Source organism: Homarus americanus, unplaced genomic scaffold (assembly GCF_018991925.1).
Source record: "Homarus americanus isolate GMGI-L3 unplaced genomic scaffold, GMGI_Hamer_2.0 scaffold39675, whole genome shotgun sequence".
NCBI classification, from domain to species: domain Eukaryota; kingdom Metazoa; phylum Arthropoda; class Malacostraca; order Decapoda; family Nephropidae; genus Homarus; species Homarus americanus.
The window spans coordinates 10,003,099-10,020,058 of NW_024736071.1; the positions used below are offsets into that span (position 1 = coordinate 10,003,099).

The following is a 16,960-nucleotide window of genomic DNA, read 5'->3' on the forward strand; positions in this document are numbered from 1 at the left end:
AGTGACTGTAGTAGCCTCATAGTCAATATCTGCAGCAGTTGTCGGAATTGGGGCCGCTCTCGTTCCCCTGAGGCAGAGGAAAGCCGACCGAAGGAGAGAGAAAGACAGTACTACTACTACACACATACACACACACACACGCACACACACACACACACACACACACACACACACACGATATGATAGGTCATGTTATGGACAGTCATGTAACTGCAGGTGAAATTAACAATGAAATATTCAAAAGCAGCCACTCGGTATGTAGTGCTCCGCCACCCTTCTGAAGTGATGACGACAGGGCAGCAGTATATAATGGTGGGAGGCACAGGCAGGGTACCATTATGTATGTGGAGTGAACTATCACGGTGGGAGGTACAGGCAGGGTACAAACATGGTTGATGTATAATGTACCCAAACATATACGTCTTCAAAATAAAAGGTCTGATGTGTTACCTAATGCAGTATAGGAATTTTCCCAAATTATTACTTGTGCAATACACGCTAATAAGTCAAACGCCATAGAAAAATATTTCAATTAAAATTAATATCCTAAGTATCTGCTAGTATTCACACACACAGAGAAAATATATTTGATTTTTTTATTCTCAAATCTGCGAATTATAAACAACGCAGACCAGGAAACACGGAAGCGCGGGAGGGGAGTGGTCATAGATGATGTTTTTTCTTAGGATTAACTGAGCCTTACTTGTGAAACTCCAGACATAGTTAAATTTCAAGCTATTTTACACCAAGTTGCTTAGGTTATGTTTGATTTCTTTTAATGACTAAAAGTAATTCCTTTTTAACTTTTCAATTTTATAATATGACATGGGCCAATTGCAAGAACAGTTATGGGGTGTACAACGCCATTCACTGTACGATGACCTTCTTGCCCTGATCTTTTTTCAGCAATATCGCCTTTAACACATGAAACTCTGCACTTTTTAAAGCTTTGGAGGAGTCTCGAAGCAAGTTTCCTGGTGGGAATTATTAGCTAGTAGTGAACTCAAAATGTCGAAACTTCGAGATCTCTCCAGAGCTTTGAAAATGTGGTATTCCTGAAACAAGATCAGGGCAAGAAGGTCATCGTAAATGGCGTCGTACACCCCATGACTGTTCTTGAATAAGGCCTACACCCCAGGGAAAAGTAATGAGGGAGAACCCTGCAGTCGTGGTTGTCCTCCATCGATTGCGTGGTGAGTGTGCCTGCGGAGGCTCGGCCAAGGTCACGCTTCCCACTGGATCTTCAAAAATTCCTACGAGAAGTTTTCCCTCTGATCAATGAGAATAAAACACATCTGTTGCAGTCGAATATTTTCATATCTTTTTGATGTTATCTTTGGGTATTAGCTAAAGCAGGCCACTTAAATCTGTTTTCAAATCTCAAGCAGGTAGGAATTTTAACGTCCTTGACCTCTAAAATTGTGGGGATGCATCCATCATTATAAACTTCCTGACGTATTTACATCATCATTGACTTTAAGTATTGTTTACCTGGATGCTAGACCATTCTCACTAGATGAATCACAGAGCTCTGGAGAAGACGACCAATCAGTAATTCACATAAAAATTATTTTATAGACGTAAATACGGGTTAGAAGAGACGCCTCCAATCTTATAAAAGTAAAGTTTATGTCTTAAACTTCACATAAAGGCCCCACAGCCAGTATTCTAGTAACATGGTGGTTTTATAAACTAGGAAAAATAAATTACAAACAGCGATAAAATTAACGATAAATACATGCAGGTACAAATCATCTTTGAAGAAACATTTAGGGAGGAAATGCCCCCCCCCCCAGAGATCCATAAAGTCTTCAAAATTTCAGGGTGGGAATATTTTGGGCTCAGACAGACGCCGAGCAGGCTGTTGTGCTGAAAAAGTCATCCACGTCTGTTGTTTTATAATTAATTTATACCGAGGGAAAATATTAACGAACTGAATGATGAAACTAACTGGGTGTACAACTTTTGATTTACTTATTACAGTTCGATGTTTGAACAGTTTCTGGCCGCTCTTCGTTGACATAACCTACCTAGGTATTAGAGTAGCTAAAACAACTATCTGTGCATACTTTGTGGGAAACAATACGAGACCATGGACGATAAATTTTGGTATATGAGGGCTGTCACTAGTCACACGTAAAATTTCGGAGCTACTACCTGCTGACACAACCTACCCATGTACCTGCTAACACAACCTATCTATGTACCTGCTGACATGAACCGTCTCTGGTATTGACACAAGTCCGTGACGCTGATGATGCCAGGTGTTGTGTGTTCACGCGTAGGAAAATGTTGCTAAGGCGACCTGGTGAGATGGGGTTGACGATCAATATCTATTATCTGCTGTGTGTCTACTTGGGCCCAGGTGAGTGTGTGTGTGTGTGCCGAGTAGTAGTAGTAGTAGTGTGTGTGTGTGTGTTACATAGGTCAATGCCTTGTCACAATAAGTTTCAGATTTATGTATGAACCATCAAGTGAATCGTTTAAATAGTTTATGAGTGTTTCGGTGAAAATATAAAGTTTTTAGGGTATCTTTTGTATGAAGAAGGTGCAATGCTAGTGTCTGTTAATCACACACACACGCACACACTACCCTTTAGTCTCTCGGATCAAGCATTTTGATGATGGCTTTAATAACCATAACATTACTACATTTGTTTAGCCAAATCTTGCAGTGTCATCTTCTATATACAATATGTGCCTTGTTACACACTTAGACTTTTCCTCAATAACCGAGACAAATTTAGTTTTTCCGACGTGGTTCTGGACGAAGTTCCTGCGTTCGTGCTGTACCAGATTAGTATAGGTTTAGAAAACGTGTTAACGTGTTAGTCTGAATGTTTTGTCGGGGCATTTACTGATATACAGGAACGTGGCTTAATGTATATAATTTTACTTTAACTTCTTTATTGACCACATAATGACACGACCATGCGGACAAAACTGCAGCATTCGAAGAGGCACCCAAAGATTCTTGTTATATCAAAGTTAAACAATATATTACAAAGGATTATCAAGGATCCTGATATCATATTAAGAGAGGCTGGGGAATATTGATTTCAGTTCATAGTGGATGTGAAGATTTACCTGATGCTATAAATTTTATTTTAATTTTTTATAATTTTGCCACTTACAGCCAATAGTTTATTGTGCACCCCATACTCATCCTATGAGCGGTAGCGCAAAAGGATTACAGAGTAGAGTTCACAAAGGGTCTGTATAACTAACCCCCGTGGTCAGGATATTATGGCATTGAATGTTACAGAGTATTTCAAATAAATACATTGTTTAGTTCTATATATAGAAGGTAACTTATTCGCAAGTGCGTGAATACAGGAGTGAGGCAATATGTCTGGCCGCACACTTTGTTATTCACATTTCCGTGACAGGCATTCAAACACATTGTGTGTTCGGTTCTATACATAGTAACTGATATAAATGCTCAGTGCAAAAAAGTAGATACAATCTTAATATGTCAGCTATCTTGCCTTTAGATATACGTGTTGTGCCATTTCACACACAGTGTGCTTGGACCTGACCTTAAAAGGTTCTATCTTCATACAGTCGAGGACGTAGTGTTCAAGTGTGTGGCCATACGTCTGGCCACACACTTAACATTTAGTCTTGTTCACATCTGTTTGAGGGATATACTGCCAGAGGTACTTATATCCTAACCTTAGTCTAGCGGTTACATCTTGTAATCTAGTGATCTTGTTACTTGCTCCATACACATGTTTCACTTGATACATCTCATCATGGTAAACAATGGATTGAAGAGTGCCTGTTTGCACTTGTCTACTTGCGTCAAATTCATCAACAAGTTCCTTCCTAATTGCAGTTTTAAGGGTACTTTATGACAGACCTAGATTGTATTCAACAGTGTCTTTGTTAGACGCTATATGTGGGAGTTATTGACTATAACTTGTTGTCGAGAGGTGTTGACTGCTATGCTGATTGTGAGGGAGGTGGCTCGCTTGTAATTGGTTTCAGCTGTAGCAAAAGGCAGAGCAGATTTTCGTTACTGGCACTGATAAGCCCTTGGAGCGAGTCTGGCCCGCGTGGCCCAGGTGGCCCAGACCCATGGTTAGCCCTGACCAGATGTTGGCCAGGTGAGGTGGCCAACCCTTTGGTGACTGTCAATACAAAGTCAGCAATAGGGCACAGTGCCTCACAGATGTAACCCATATGTTTAGCAGATTCTTAGCCTCAGAGAGCGTGAGCAGACCTCATAGAGAGAGGTTGTGTCACACTACACCCTGAGTCCTCACCAACACTAGTTGCGACACTTGTGGAGTCTAGCGAGAACACCCTTAGAGTTTTTAAGCGGATAGACGGGGAGGTAAGCTTAAGTGCAATTCGTCGTGAAAACTTTGGCTATAACTACCCATGTTCTTGATATAAATGTCAGTTTTACTTTGTTAATAAATGTAAATAGTGATATATGATATTTACATAATACTGTAGAATTACACCACTTGTGAGAAAGAATACCAAGTGACTAACAGCAGAGTGAACATTGAAATTAATTATTTCCCCATACTCACTAACAGTGATTGATAATTAAAAGGATTAAACCTCCCGAGTGGGTTTTGTGAGATTAAATCCTAAATGACTAACAACAACTATAAATATAAACCATAAAACTCAACATAATTATAATGTAACATATAACAGTTCAAGTCTGTGCATAATGACTATATCTTTAAGTACGTCACTGTTAATGTAGTGTTCGCTAAATTTACGGTAGAGGAAACCATCGCACCTGAAATCCCTAAGTTTTCAGAGAATTGGTCAGTGTGAGTCAGGGTAAAGTGGTTGGATGACCACTGAGGCGGTACGTAGAATTCTGCCTTATTCCTAAAGGTGGCGGCACACTGGGCACTTTCCTTCAAACATGTTGCTCGTTTTGCTGGCCGTTGGCCAAAACGCCCAACAAGCAGTAGGATTTCGGCTGTTGTTAGAAATGGATAACGTTTTGTCGGGGATTTTTGCTGGCCGGATTAGTGCTCAAATGAGCTTCATATAATTTCAAATAAAAATTGAAATAAATATTGAAAAAAATATAATTTAAAATATAAGACATAAACGGTGACATATTTCTATTTATTCGTCACTTTAAAACTTCTTTAGTATTTTTAAATCATTATTCGGGGGTCTTCTTTGACCAGCCAGCCGCCGCCACTTTTAAAGAAACTTCACGACGCAGCCATTCGTCTTTTATATAGCTTTTGCAGACGCCTCACTTGCTTTAGCAATTGAAGAACTATATCAAAACCCTGTATGGCTTCAACTGTAGTAACAGGATTCATAGTAAACCTCGTCTAGATGCTTTGTTGTTGTTTTCGTTGCGTTGGACAGATGCGCCAACAAAACATCCCAGTTCGACGCAACACGTCTCTTTGTTTTGCTGGCCAGACCTTGTTTGCCAAACACGTTTGGAGGAAAGTGCCCAGTGTGCCGCCGCCTTCAGACTTACAGGCAGTGACAGCCTATGTGAAGCTGGGCGACGTCGCCTCGTGTCAGAGATTGTCTCCCATACACATGGTTTACATCTCGGAAGATGAAGTGTGGGGTGGAGCCCCTGATGGGACGTTCGGAACTATAATACTGCTGTAAATCAGCTGGAAGAAGCTTCCCGTTGTCGAGGTAAACACCGGGAATTGGCATGCAATGAAAAGATATTTGAAATGACTTCCAGTTGGTTTCCTTGTGAGAAAAAGAGAAATAATTCTGCAATGATAAAGTTTGATTTCGGGAAACTACTGAGAAGAGAGAGGGAGGGTAAGTCCGTGATGATAGACCGTAACGAGTCTATCTGGAGTGAATGTAGGTAATGGCTTGGTAAATGGCTATGAGTTCAGAAGGCAAGATAATGAGCCAGATAGTAAGTCTGGTTATGAAGTTATGTATCAGGGTGCTATCTTGGATAGAAAATGCCGTCTGAGCTATCGGTGAAGGACGTGAGTGATGGGGCGAGGAAGATGGAGAGAAGTTAGTCTTTGGCGTCACCATTAATGCCATTTACTTGATAAGAGGGAAGGTCATCTGCCTTTTTTGTAAGAAGTGTAAAGGCAGTCTATGATACTGTGAGGGCTTCGAGAGGGGAGATGGAGGATAAGGGGTGAAGTTTTCCTTGCGTTGTTTAATTAACTACGGTAGGAGGTAAAGCTTAAAGCTTGGGAGGCTACTTTCATGAAGGAAAGAGGTGGAGGAGAATTAGGGGGGATCAACAATGGCATCAGTTAAATGTTGAGGGAAGTAAGAGAGGAAAAGAATAAAATGACTCGGCTCCTAAGGATATTTCGAGGTTCCCAACTCCAGTGGAGGAAAATTTTGACGATCCCTGTGGATGGTAGAGCCCAGGATGAAATTAAGTGCCTTGTTCTGGGTGACGTCGAGGATGAGAAAACCTTTCTCAGGGAGGAGACTCAGGTGGACCGAATGGTAGTCGCCTTTACACTGGAGATAAGGATCTAGTAGTTGGGACATTGACCCCCAAGTGGCGTGAATGCAGACGACTGGAAAATGTTACTGACGCCGTCCTCTTTTATGATACACTTGTTTCTCTCCAATTGAGAGAGGTTGTCGTGGAGGCAGCGAGCTTATATGAAGTATAAAGACGTTCCTTGAATATCACGATAAATATAGCGCTGTGTAAATACCGAAGGTGACGACCAGGTAGGAGATGACGTCACTGATACATGTTGCGTCTATGTGAACGAGTCGGTGGTGACATCACTGATACATGTTGTGTCTACGTGAACGAGTCAGTGGTGACGTCACTGATATTAAATGTCTTTGTAAGCGACTCGGTGATGACGTCAACGGTAGTTTGCTGTGCTATTGTTGGAGTATCGGTGGTGACGTCATTGACATTGTGCAGGTGTCTCCTGAGTAAACAAGACAAGGGCGGTGAGATTTATCGGGTACAGCACAGGTGTTTGTTACCTGTTATTTTCTTGTATAAACACTTTCTTCTTTTTCCACTTTATTGTCTCAGTGTACTACGTAAACACTTCATCTTATCCCAGATTCTTTCATGGAGTAGCTTTTCCTGTCTCACCTAGCAGTATAGAACATCCTTGCCATCTACGTCACAGCAGTTATCTAGGACCAACTAGGTACTTCGGAGAGAACCAACTACTACAATGAATCGATTAGTCTTTCGCCACTACGATTGATTTGCAATTTTTTTCAGAATCGCTATCCGGAGCTTCTCTTCTGGCTTTATCCTGGCCAAATTTTTCCGCCATTTGTAAGAAGGAAAAAAAGATTCCTTATATTCGCTTTGCAGAAAGACTCATCAAGCTTTAATCTATGATGTCCATCTTTGTATAACTGTTCATTACCCAAAGTAGTGATCTGGGTTCATGTTATCCATCATTTGCACGATTTTAAATGTTTCTGTGAAGCCCGCCTCGTTTTGTCTTGTTTGAAGAGTTGTCAGTCGCGAGGTCCTCAGCCAACTTAGATCCAAACGACTGGGCAAGTATTGTGGAGATCAATCTGCTAGGTGCAACGCGCGTACCTTTCACTAATGTGTCCCTGGTTCAATTCAATGCCTGGGTCAGTGAAAAAAGGGAGATATCCAGCATGAGTCCACCAAACAGGAAAGATTTTTTCTGGGTACACTGGTTTCCTACTGTACTAAGAAGAAATCGAATACCACGAACGGCTGGTGTAAATTATATAAAACAAAGAATACTAAAATAGATCTCTGAATCGCCATTGAAGCATGTACTTTTATTAGATGCACACTTCTTACGGGGGGACTATATTGAAACAAAATTAGCCCATGTATCTCCTTGATGTGCACACCCTTATATAGCAAAGTCACTATATATATATATATGTATCTATATATATATATATATATATATATATATATATATATATATATATATATATATATATATATATATATATATATATATATATATATATATATATATATATATATATATATATAATGTGTGTATGTGCACAAGGTAGTTTAATGCGTCCAGTGTGGCAGCATAATGTTAATGTTAAGGTGAAGTGGCTGCTTGCTTCCTCTCACTTTCAGCTACCGCCGCCGGCTAGCCCTCCCGGTGAACAGAGAAGCAACCTTGCGTACGTCTTCCCCTACCAGTACACAGCCTCGTCTCCATCAAGACTCCTGCTGTGCCTCCTCGTGGCAACACATGGTAATTAGGTGCCTCGAGGAACCAAGCTAGACCAGCAGGGGATATCGGAGCAGTAGTGGACCCCAGAGGGAAGGCGCATAAGCCCGCTGGCATGTGGACACGCCCTGACGCCTACTAACCATTGCCCTGCTGCCTTGTGGATAAACTTTAGTAGGTAAGAGGCTACGAAAGTAGACCTCGAACTAAAAATCTGCGGTGGAACCCCGCATCAGGCACACATGCTTATAAAGCTCCAGTAAGACCACAACATGGGAACTCAATGACTACACTGGTGGATGAAGGCAATACAAGATGGACAGGCTACTAAGGTGAAACCCAACAAGCTGATTTATCGGCAGTCCATTCCACCTCTCCCTCTCCCCAGTCATTGCAGCTACTGGTACACCTGGGTCAAGACAAATGAGAGCAAGATGTTTGATTGCAGCCTGTGTTCCTGCCTCACCACATAATTCAACTCATACGTAGCCATCATCCAGCTCATCATACTTATCATCATTATCGAAACCCCTATACCCCCAAAAGTCATATGGCAATGGACGAGTGACGACGGGGACAGCCAGAGTTGACTGGCGGGAGTCTCTAGTTACATCTCTACACATGGGCGGTATAGATAAGATGGTCGTTTATGCACTGGGATCTAGGCAGCAGTGCAATCCGGTCCTGTCTGTGCGACTAAGCAGCCCTCTCGAGGAGCCACTCTACTCACCCCACAAGGGGAAGGAGCTAGAAAAGGTGCCCTAAACATAGCCTGCCAAAAGAACCAACCTGACTGGGCAACCACACCCAGTAAGCTCATTCTTATGCGGTCTAAATCTATACAACCTTTTATGGTTACTGCATGGAATGTCAAGACCTATCTGGATACTGACACAAATGAATGTTCTGAAAGAAGAACCGCCCTTGTGGCAAAAGAGCTGGCTAGGTATAACATCGTCATAGTAGCCATTACCGAGTCCCGGCTCCCAAACGAAGGTCGACTCACAGAATGGGGGTCCAGCTAAGGTACGGTCGGCCAGTAGAAGGTTTGCCCTCCCAATGAGTGTGTGGCTCTTCCTATGATGGCGATCACGCCATGGTGTGCAAGAAAGGGGGGCTTCATATGCATGAGGCATGACGAGGTAAGGGACCTCACCGCAAATATGTTGAAGGAAATCTGCCGGGATGTCATGGTAGAACTGACCCTCCTTCCATTGGATGGTGAGATCTTCCAACACAGGACTTCAAACACATCTAACAAAGCCCGTGTGGACGTCAGTGCTCGAGGATTCTGGACGCGGGGACAGCAAGCTTTCTTCGACATCAGGATTTTTTATCCCATGGTCGCATGTCACCGTAACCTAGCTCTCGATGCTGCACATAGGAGGAACGAGAACGACAAGAGAAGGGCATATGGGGAGAGAATTCAAAACGTTGATCAAGGCAGCTTCACTCCTCTAGTGTTCACAACCTCTGGTGGGATGGGACCAAGTGTAAGATGATTCTACGCCAGACTCGCGGAGGTGATCTCCGAACAGAAGCAGCAGCCCAGAAGTTACGTTACAGCCTGGATGAGATGTCGACTGTCTTTCTCTCTCCTTCGGTCGGCTTTGCTCTGCCTCAGGGGAACGAGAGCTTTTGCCCCAATCCCGACAACTGCTGCAGATATTGACTATGAGGCTATAGTCACTGAATGCCGCATAAATCTGCGGCTCAACTAATTCAACACAGAGGGATAGGTACTTATGTATTAGGATATTTAATATTAAGGTAATAAAATGGTGGCGAAGGTGTGGCTGTTGGGGGAGGCTGGAGGCCACGTAAAAAAAAAAAAAAAAAAAAAAAAAAAAAATTTAGTAGTAGTGTGTGTGTGTGTGTGTGTCACTAATTGAGCTCTACTGAGCAACTGACGTTCTTGTTAAATAGGGATAACTCTTTGCTATATTGTTACAACTTAATGTATTTTATTTCGTATTTGTTACAATTTTGCTTTGTTTCGTGTGAGATTATGTCAGGTTAGGTAAGGTTATTTGTGAAGCTATTCATTTATAAGTAATATGATCTACATGATCATCTATGGTCAGTTAGAATTTACAAAATACATGGAAGTTTTTGGGGAGGCAGCAGTCAACTGGCTCATTGTAGCAGCAACTTCGGGGAGATCTCAAATGTTAACACTCCAGGGTAGATCGTTACATAAACACAAATCACTGAAGTCTTTCAAATATATCAGTTGGCATTTGACTATTGAGATTTGGTATTACTTGATATTGACTTTGTGTGATTTTGTTGGATCTTCAGTCCTTACGCAGCCACTTCCAAGCATGATTAATGGCACGAAATCGTCATCTGTACCTGTAACAAGTGGGGTACCGCAGGGTAGTGTATTGGGCCCGCTGTTGTTTGTTTGTTTCATAAATGATATGCCTGACGTTGTACACTCCTCCATACAAATGTTTGCCGATGACGCCAAGTTATTTCGGGAAATTAAGAACCAAGCGGACTGTGAAGAGCTGCAGAAGGACCTCTGTGGGCTCCAGGAATGGTCGAAGGAATGGCTGCTGAGATTCAATGTCACGAAGTGTAAGAGGATGCACCTGGGGCGTACCAACGGTAAGGAGGCGTACCATATGTCCCAACGGGATGAAGAAAATGTACTAGTTGAGACTGTGTGTGAGAAGGACCTAGGTGTGTATGTTGACAATGAGCTGAAGTTCTCGGGCCATTGTGAGAAGAAGGTAAATCAGGCAAATAAATTATTGGGTCTTATAAGAAGGTCGTTCAGATATCTAGACGGTCCGTCCCTCGTGACGATCTTCAGGAGTGAAGTGCTTCCCCATCTGGAGTACTGTCACCCCATCTGGTCCCCGAGATATGCTAGGGACTGTCAGTTGGTTGAAAATGTTCAAAGGAGGGCCACCAAGCTGGTGCCTGCACTTCGGCATCTCAGCTACCCTGCGAGATTGGAGCGCCTGAACTTGCCTAGCTTATACTACAGACGGGCAAGGGGGGACCTAGTTGAGGTTTATAAGCATCTCAGGGGGCACTACTCAGTTGAGTGTCCTTACTTGGAGCTGGCGGACGCTCGCCCCACAAGGGGTCACAGCTCAAGATTGAAGAAGCCGCAAGTCCGGAAAACCGTGAGGGCAAACTTTTTCGGAGTGAGGGTTGTAAACTCTTGGAACAATCTACCAGAAAGTGTTGTGACGGCACCGAGTGTGAGCTCTTTCAAGAGAAGACTTGACCAACACTGGAGCGGGTTCAGGTACATTCAGGAGCCGGTGCATGCCCAGTATTTGCCAACAGTGCGTGACAGAGACGTGACCGATCGCCCGGGCGGCTAGCGAGCCGACCTTTTGGTGAAGAATATAAAGGAAAAGAGTCGTGACCGATCGCCCAAGCGGCTAACAAGCCGATCAGTGGCGAAGAGGATAAAAGTAAAAAAAAAAAAAAATGTTGTCGTATTATTATTGTCATATATTTAATTTTATGTACATATGTGGTGGTGAGAATAAGTTATAAAATGTTCATATTTTTATTGATTTGTTTAGGTTTTGACCTGTGAACTTGACCTTAGTTGGGAGAACTTGGAATTAAGAATATAATAATAAATACTGATATATTTGAAAGACTTAGGTAATTTGTGTTTATAAAGATCTACCCGAGGGTCGTAACATAAATAATGGGTAAACTTTACCTAAATGACATTAGTTCCACTATCTTACCTATATACAAACATACTACTATCAATATCACATGAGAGACAACTGTTGCATTAATAAATACACAAAGTGATAAGGTAGTAAAACAAATTTAATACGTAAACGAGGGCTCAGTCAGTGTGGGCTAGTAGTGAGGGAAACTGCTCGAGCCACCCACCCACACACACACACATACACTATCCGAACCAACGTACTTTATCCTCAGAACAGAAACTTATGGCGGACACTCGTAACACTAATGACACCATGAGTACGTACCCCTCCCCCCTCCCCTCCGAGCTGGATAAAATCAAGTGTCGTTACCAAATAAAATATTAAAAACTGGAGTCCCCGCAGTGAAGGGGTTAAAGTGGACATTCAAGATGATGTAAAACAAATAATATTTTTGAATCTTTAAGAATCCGAAAATTGTTGTTACTTAAAGATGTGCAGAACAGTGCGCTCACCCGAGAAAGATTTACTAGTTAAGGAAGACGACTCCATCTGAGCTGGCAGTAGATCACACCATAATATGCAATAACTCTCATTGAAACCAAAAAGACGTATCTCTTTATATCTACCACAGACTCCAGTCAACCAGGTATACCACTAACTTTTTAGATACAGTAACTCATGTACACACTCACACACACACACACACACACACACACACACACACACACACACACACACACACACACACAAAATGAGACTTTAGATGCAGTAATAAATACACACCCAACACACGCAATTATTTATAGAGAGAGACGAACTAGACAGTGGGTCAGTGATCTATGCCCGGGTGTGCTAATACACATAAAAAAAAAAAAAGTAACCATTCTGAAAACCGAAAAATTCCGAAAACCGAAATGCCTCTGGCCCCAAGGATTTCGGATAAAGGATTGTCAACCTGTATATATTTATATTATATATATATATATATATATATATATATATATATATATATATATATATATATATATATATATATATATACACATATATATATATATATATATATATATATATATATATATATATATATATATATATATATATATATATATATATTTATATATATATATATATATATATATATATATATATATATATATATATATATATATATATATATATATATATATATATATATATATATAATCCTTACAAAAGTCTAACACACCTTTCACTGACCTTTCTAAAGACTATAAATATAATTTGAAGTCTATTACTGTTCTTTTTACTTGAAACTGAAACATCCATCCAGAAGGCAATGTGATTGGCCGATTGATGAGTAACGTCACAAGGATGGTTGGTGAATTATTAAGTGATGTGCGGTCACTCGCAGCATTTCGACTTCCCGATTGGCCCTGAGCTCTTGACGTCATAGATCACGTCGAATCTTTTGCTATCTACTCGTCGGACACATCATCTGGATCAGTGGGTCGGTAGCTGCCCTAGATCAAGTGTATCTCTTGAAGATTTTTGGTTCTCGGTATACTGTAGGTAGCAGATTACTTCCCCTTGTTGGGTCATCCTTTCAGTTCAAGTAACACGATACCCCAGGAACGAAAAGGCAACTTAGCGCTGCTCGGCTCCGTGTCCGGTTGAAGAAGTCCTTTTCATAACTGCCTGGTTTATTGATTAGTGTTGACGGTCACCAGAACCGAATGCCGAGGAGTAGATCAAAAGCAAAATCTCGCAAGTCTGTGAAGCGCCTGAGATGGCAGGACAGAGTGAGGGAGAACAGTGTCGTGAGGCAATTTGGTCCTATGAGCAGATCTGCGAACCTTGATCTACCGAGATTCGTGTTTAGTGATGGCACTTTCGGTGATATTAGTCCTAGGGGATGGCCAAACACGAGCAACGTCCAGCAAGACAACGCCATGGTGACCAACCTTATCAACAAGGCCTTAGCTAGGGATGTACGTGACATTGGTCAAATGACGATCCCGATTGAGGAAGGGGAAGGACAGTATTATCTTGGAGTTGCGAGACAGTACCTGGATGAATCACACCCCGGTGACAGGGATGCCCTTAAAGGAGCTGAGAGCCCATTAATTGATGACGTCAGAGAGGAAAACGAGGAGTCACACCTCAGGAACGACGAAAGCGGGTCCAAGACGGCGGACTTGGTCACTCGGTATTTCTTGTACCCTTCTGAAGATTCGGTGGTCACTGAAGACAGCGGGACGCAAACTGAAGTCACAAGTGAGATGAAATCCGTGAGAGACACCCGAGCCAGCAAGGAGACCGGTCTCATGACATGGAATTATGACCATCGGGGTGAACACGACCACCCTTCTCTCCTCTCCCGAGTGGTGAGTTATCAGTTGTCTGTTGCCCCACCTCTTATTAAAATAATCCGTTGTAACTTTTTCCTTGTCTCATTCCGGAGTTACTAATAATACTCGCTCTCTTTTACAGTCCGCATATATAACCTGCTGACTCTGTTATTCAGAGTCACACCCTCGTCCTCTCACCCTTCAAACATAATCTCATACATGAAAATATTTGTTTTTTCGGACGAGAAAAAATGCGAAAATGCCTTGACATTTCATGAAAGTTATACTGCGGAAATGACGAAAATGAGGTCACCGGATGCTTTGATATTTTGAGACGTCGGCACCTGGCACCACTACCTATATAACACACACAAAACCATCACCTGTATAACATACACAACACCATCACCTGTATAGCACACACAACACCATCGCCTGTATAACACACACAACACCATCACCTTTATAACACACACACACAACACCATCACCTTTATAACACACACACAACACCATCACTTTTATAACACACACACACAACACCATCACCTGTATAACACACACAACACCATCACCTGTATAACACACACAACACCATACCTGTATAACACACACAACACCATCACCTGTATAACACACACACACACCATCACCTGTATAACACACACAACACAACACTCACCTGTATAACACACACACATACCATCACCTGTATAACACACACAACACCATCACCATAACCACATCACCTGTATAACACACACAACACCATCACCTGTATAACACACACAACACCATCACCTGTATAACAAACAACACCATATAACACATGCAACACCATCACCTGTATAACACACAACACCACCACCAACACACTGTATAACATGTATAACACACACACACACAACACACACACATCACCTGTATAACACACACACACAACACCATCACCTGTATAACACACACAACACCATCACCTGTATAACAAACACAACACCATCACCTGAATAACACACACAACACCATCACCTGTATACACACACACAACACCATCACCTGTATAACACACACAACACCATCACCTGTATCACACAACACACCACCATAACACACACAACACCACCACCTGTATAACACACACACAACACCATCACATAACACACACACACACACACCATCACCTGTAACACACACACACAACACCATCACCTGTATAACACACACACACAACACCATACACACACACAACACACCATCACCTGTATAACACACACAACACCATCACCTGTATAACACACACAGACAACACACATCACCCATCACACAACACATCACCTGTACACTCACACACAACACCACCACCTGTATAACACACACACAACACCACCACCTGTATAACACACACAACACCACCAGCTGTATAACACACACAACACTATCACCTGTATAACACACACACAACACCATCACCTGTATAACACACACAACACCATCACCTGTATAACACACACAACACTATCACCTGTATAACACACACACAACACCATCACCTGTATAACACACACAACACCATCACCTGTATAACACACACAACACCATCAGCTGTATAACACACACAACACTATCACCTGTATAACACACACACAACACCATCACCTGTATAACACACACAACACCATCACCTGTATAACACACACAACACCATCAGCTGTGTATCGTGCTGGTCATTGCTCTAGCCGGTGATTGTGTGGTAGGACACAGGTTTTAACGCATTCAGCCAGGTTAGTCTCTTTTTCTCTCCCCCTCTCTCTCATTCCTTAATTTTCCAACGACATTTTATATAACTAAGATAAGTAAATGGGACCATGATAGTCAATAAAACTAAGAATGTACTTACTGCGGAAGGTATGTCCGTAGGTGTTGACACAACACTAACAACAAATAAACAAGACAGACAAAGACGCTGTGTTAGTCGGAAGGAAATCGTTGACGAAATGAAAACCTTTTTTTATTTTAAATTACACTGTACGGTATATTGGTGGTATATGCTTGATTACGATTAAGGCCACAATAAATCCAATCACATTTGTCCCTTTTTTTATTTTCCAAAGGAGAGAATAACCTAGAGGGATGAGTAATCAATACATTACGAAGAAAGGCTCTCGTTTTGTTGTTGTCGTTCCACATTCGATAATTAAGGTTGTACTAGGCTGTGACCCTCTGCTAATGTACAATCTAGGGTTTAGGTGGTTTGAATCGACATATTTTTCACAGTGTTTATATATCGATATTACTTATTATCGTGTTGAACCAATGGGATTTTGTATAAAGATTTTACTGAATAAAAATTGGCCTTCATTTAAATTGACGGATTTCATAACCTGCTATACATTGACCTCCAAGTTTAAAAGGTGGACTTAAAACTGAAAGACCAAAAACCTTGTCCCTGATAAAGTGTTGAAAGAAATTATTGAGTATCCTAATAATTTTTAAGTTCATCAAGTTGACGCAGTAAAAAAGACGGATAGAACAACACTCACTTACCACGCAAACATTCCAACACTAAAAAAATATTTATGAGAGTGAAAGTTTTGGTCTTCACGTAAAGCTTTAGGTGTAGTGCAATTTTCTAGTATGCCATTGTGTCCAGCAGTGGCACTTAAAAACATTAACATTCTTGGAAACTGAATAAATTTTGTTTTCCAAATTATATAATAATAATAATATTAATAATAATAATAATAATAATAAGAATAATAATAATAATAATAATAATAATAATAATAATAATAATAATTAACGGTTTATTGAA

General features: G+C 41.3%; 1 protein-coding gene across 2 annotated transcripts in view; it reads left to right on the forward strand.

Moving 5' to 3' along the window:
* The window catches only part of LOC121871780, a 110,816-nt gene that overhangs the window by 39,890 nt on the left and 53,966 nt on the right, over positions 1 to 16,960 (forward strand). Inside the window, exon 1 of one of the 2 annotated variants that reach the window (XM_042374255.1) lies at positions 13,295 to 14,184. The exons of the other annotated variant lie outside the window; for it this stretch is intronic. Coding sequence (XP_042230189.1) covers positions 13,534 to 14,184 — 651 coding nt within the window. The 5' untranslated portion in view covers positions 13,295 to 13,533. Of the gene's footprint in view, positions 1 to 13,294; positions 14,185 to 16,960 lie in introns of those variants that run through there. 2 annotated transcript variants of the gene reach the window in all.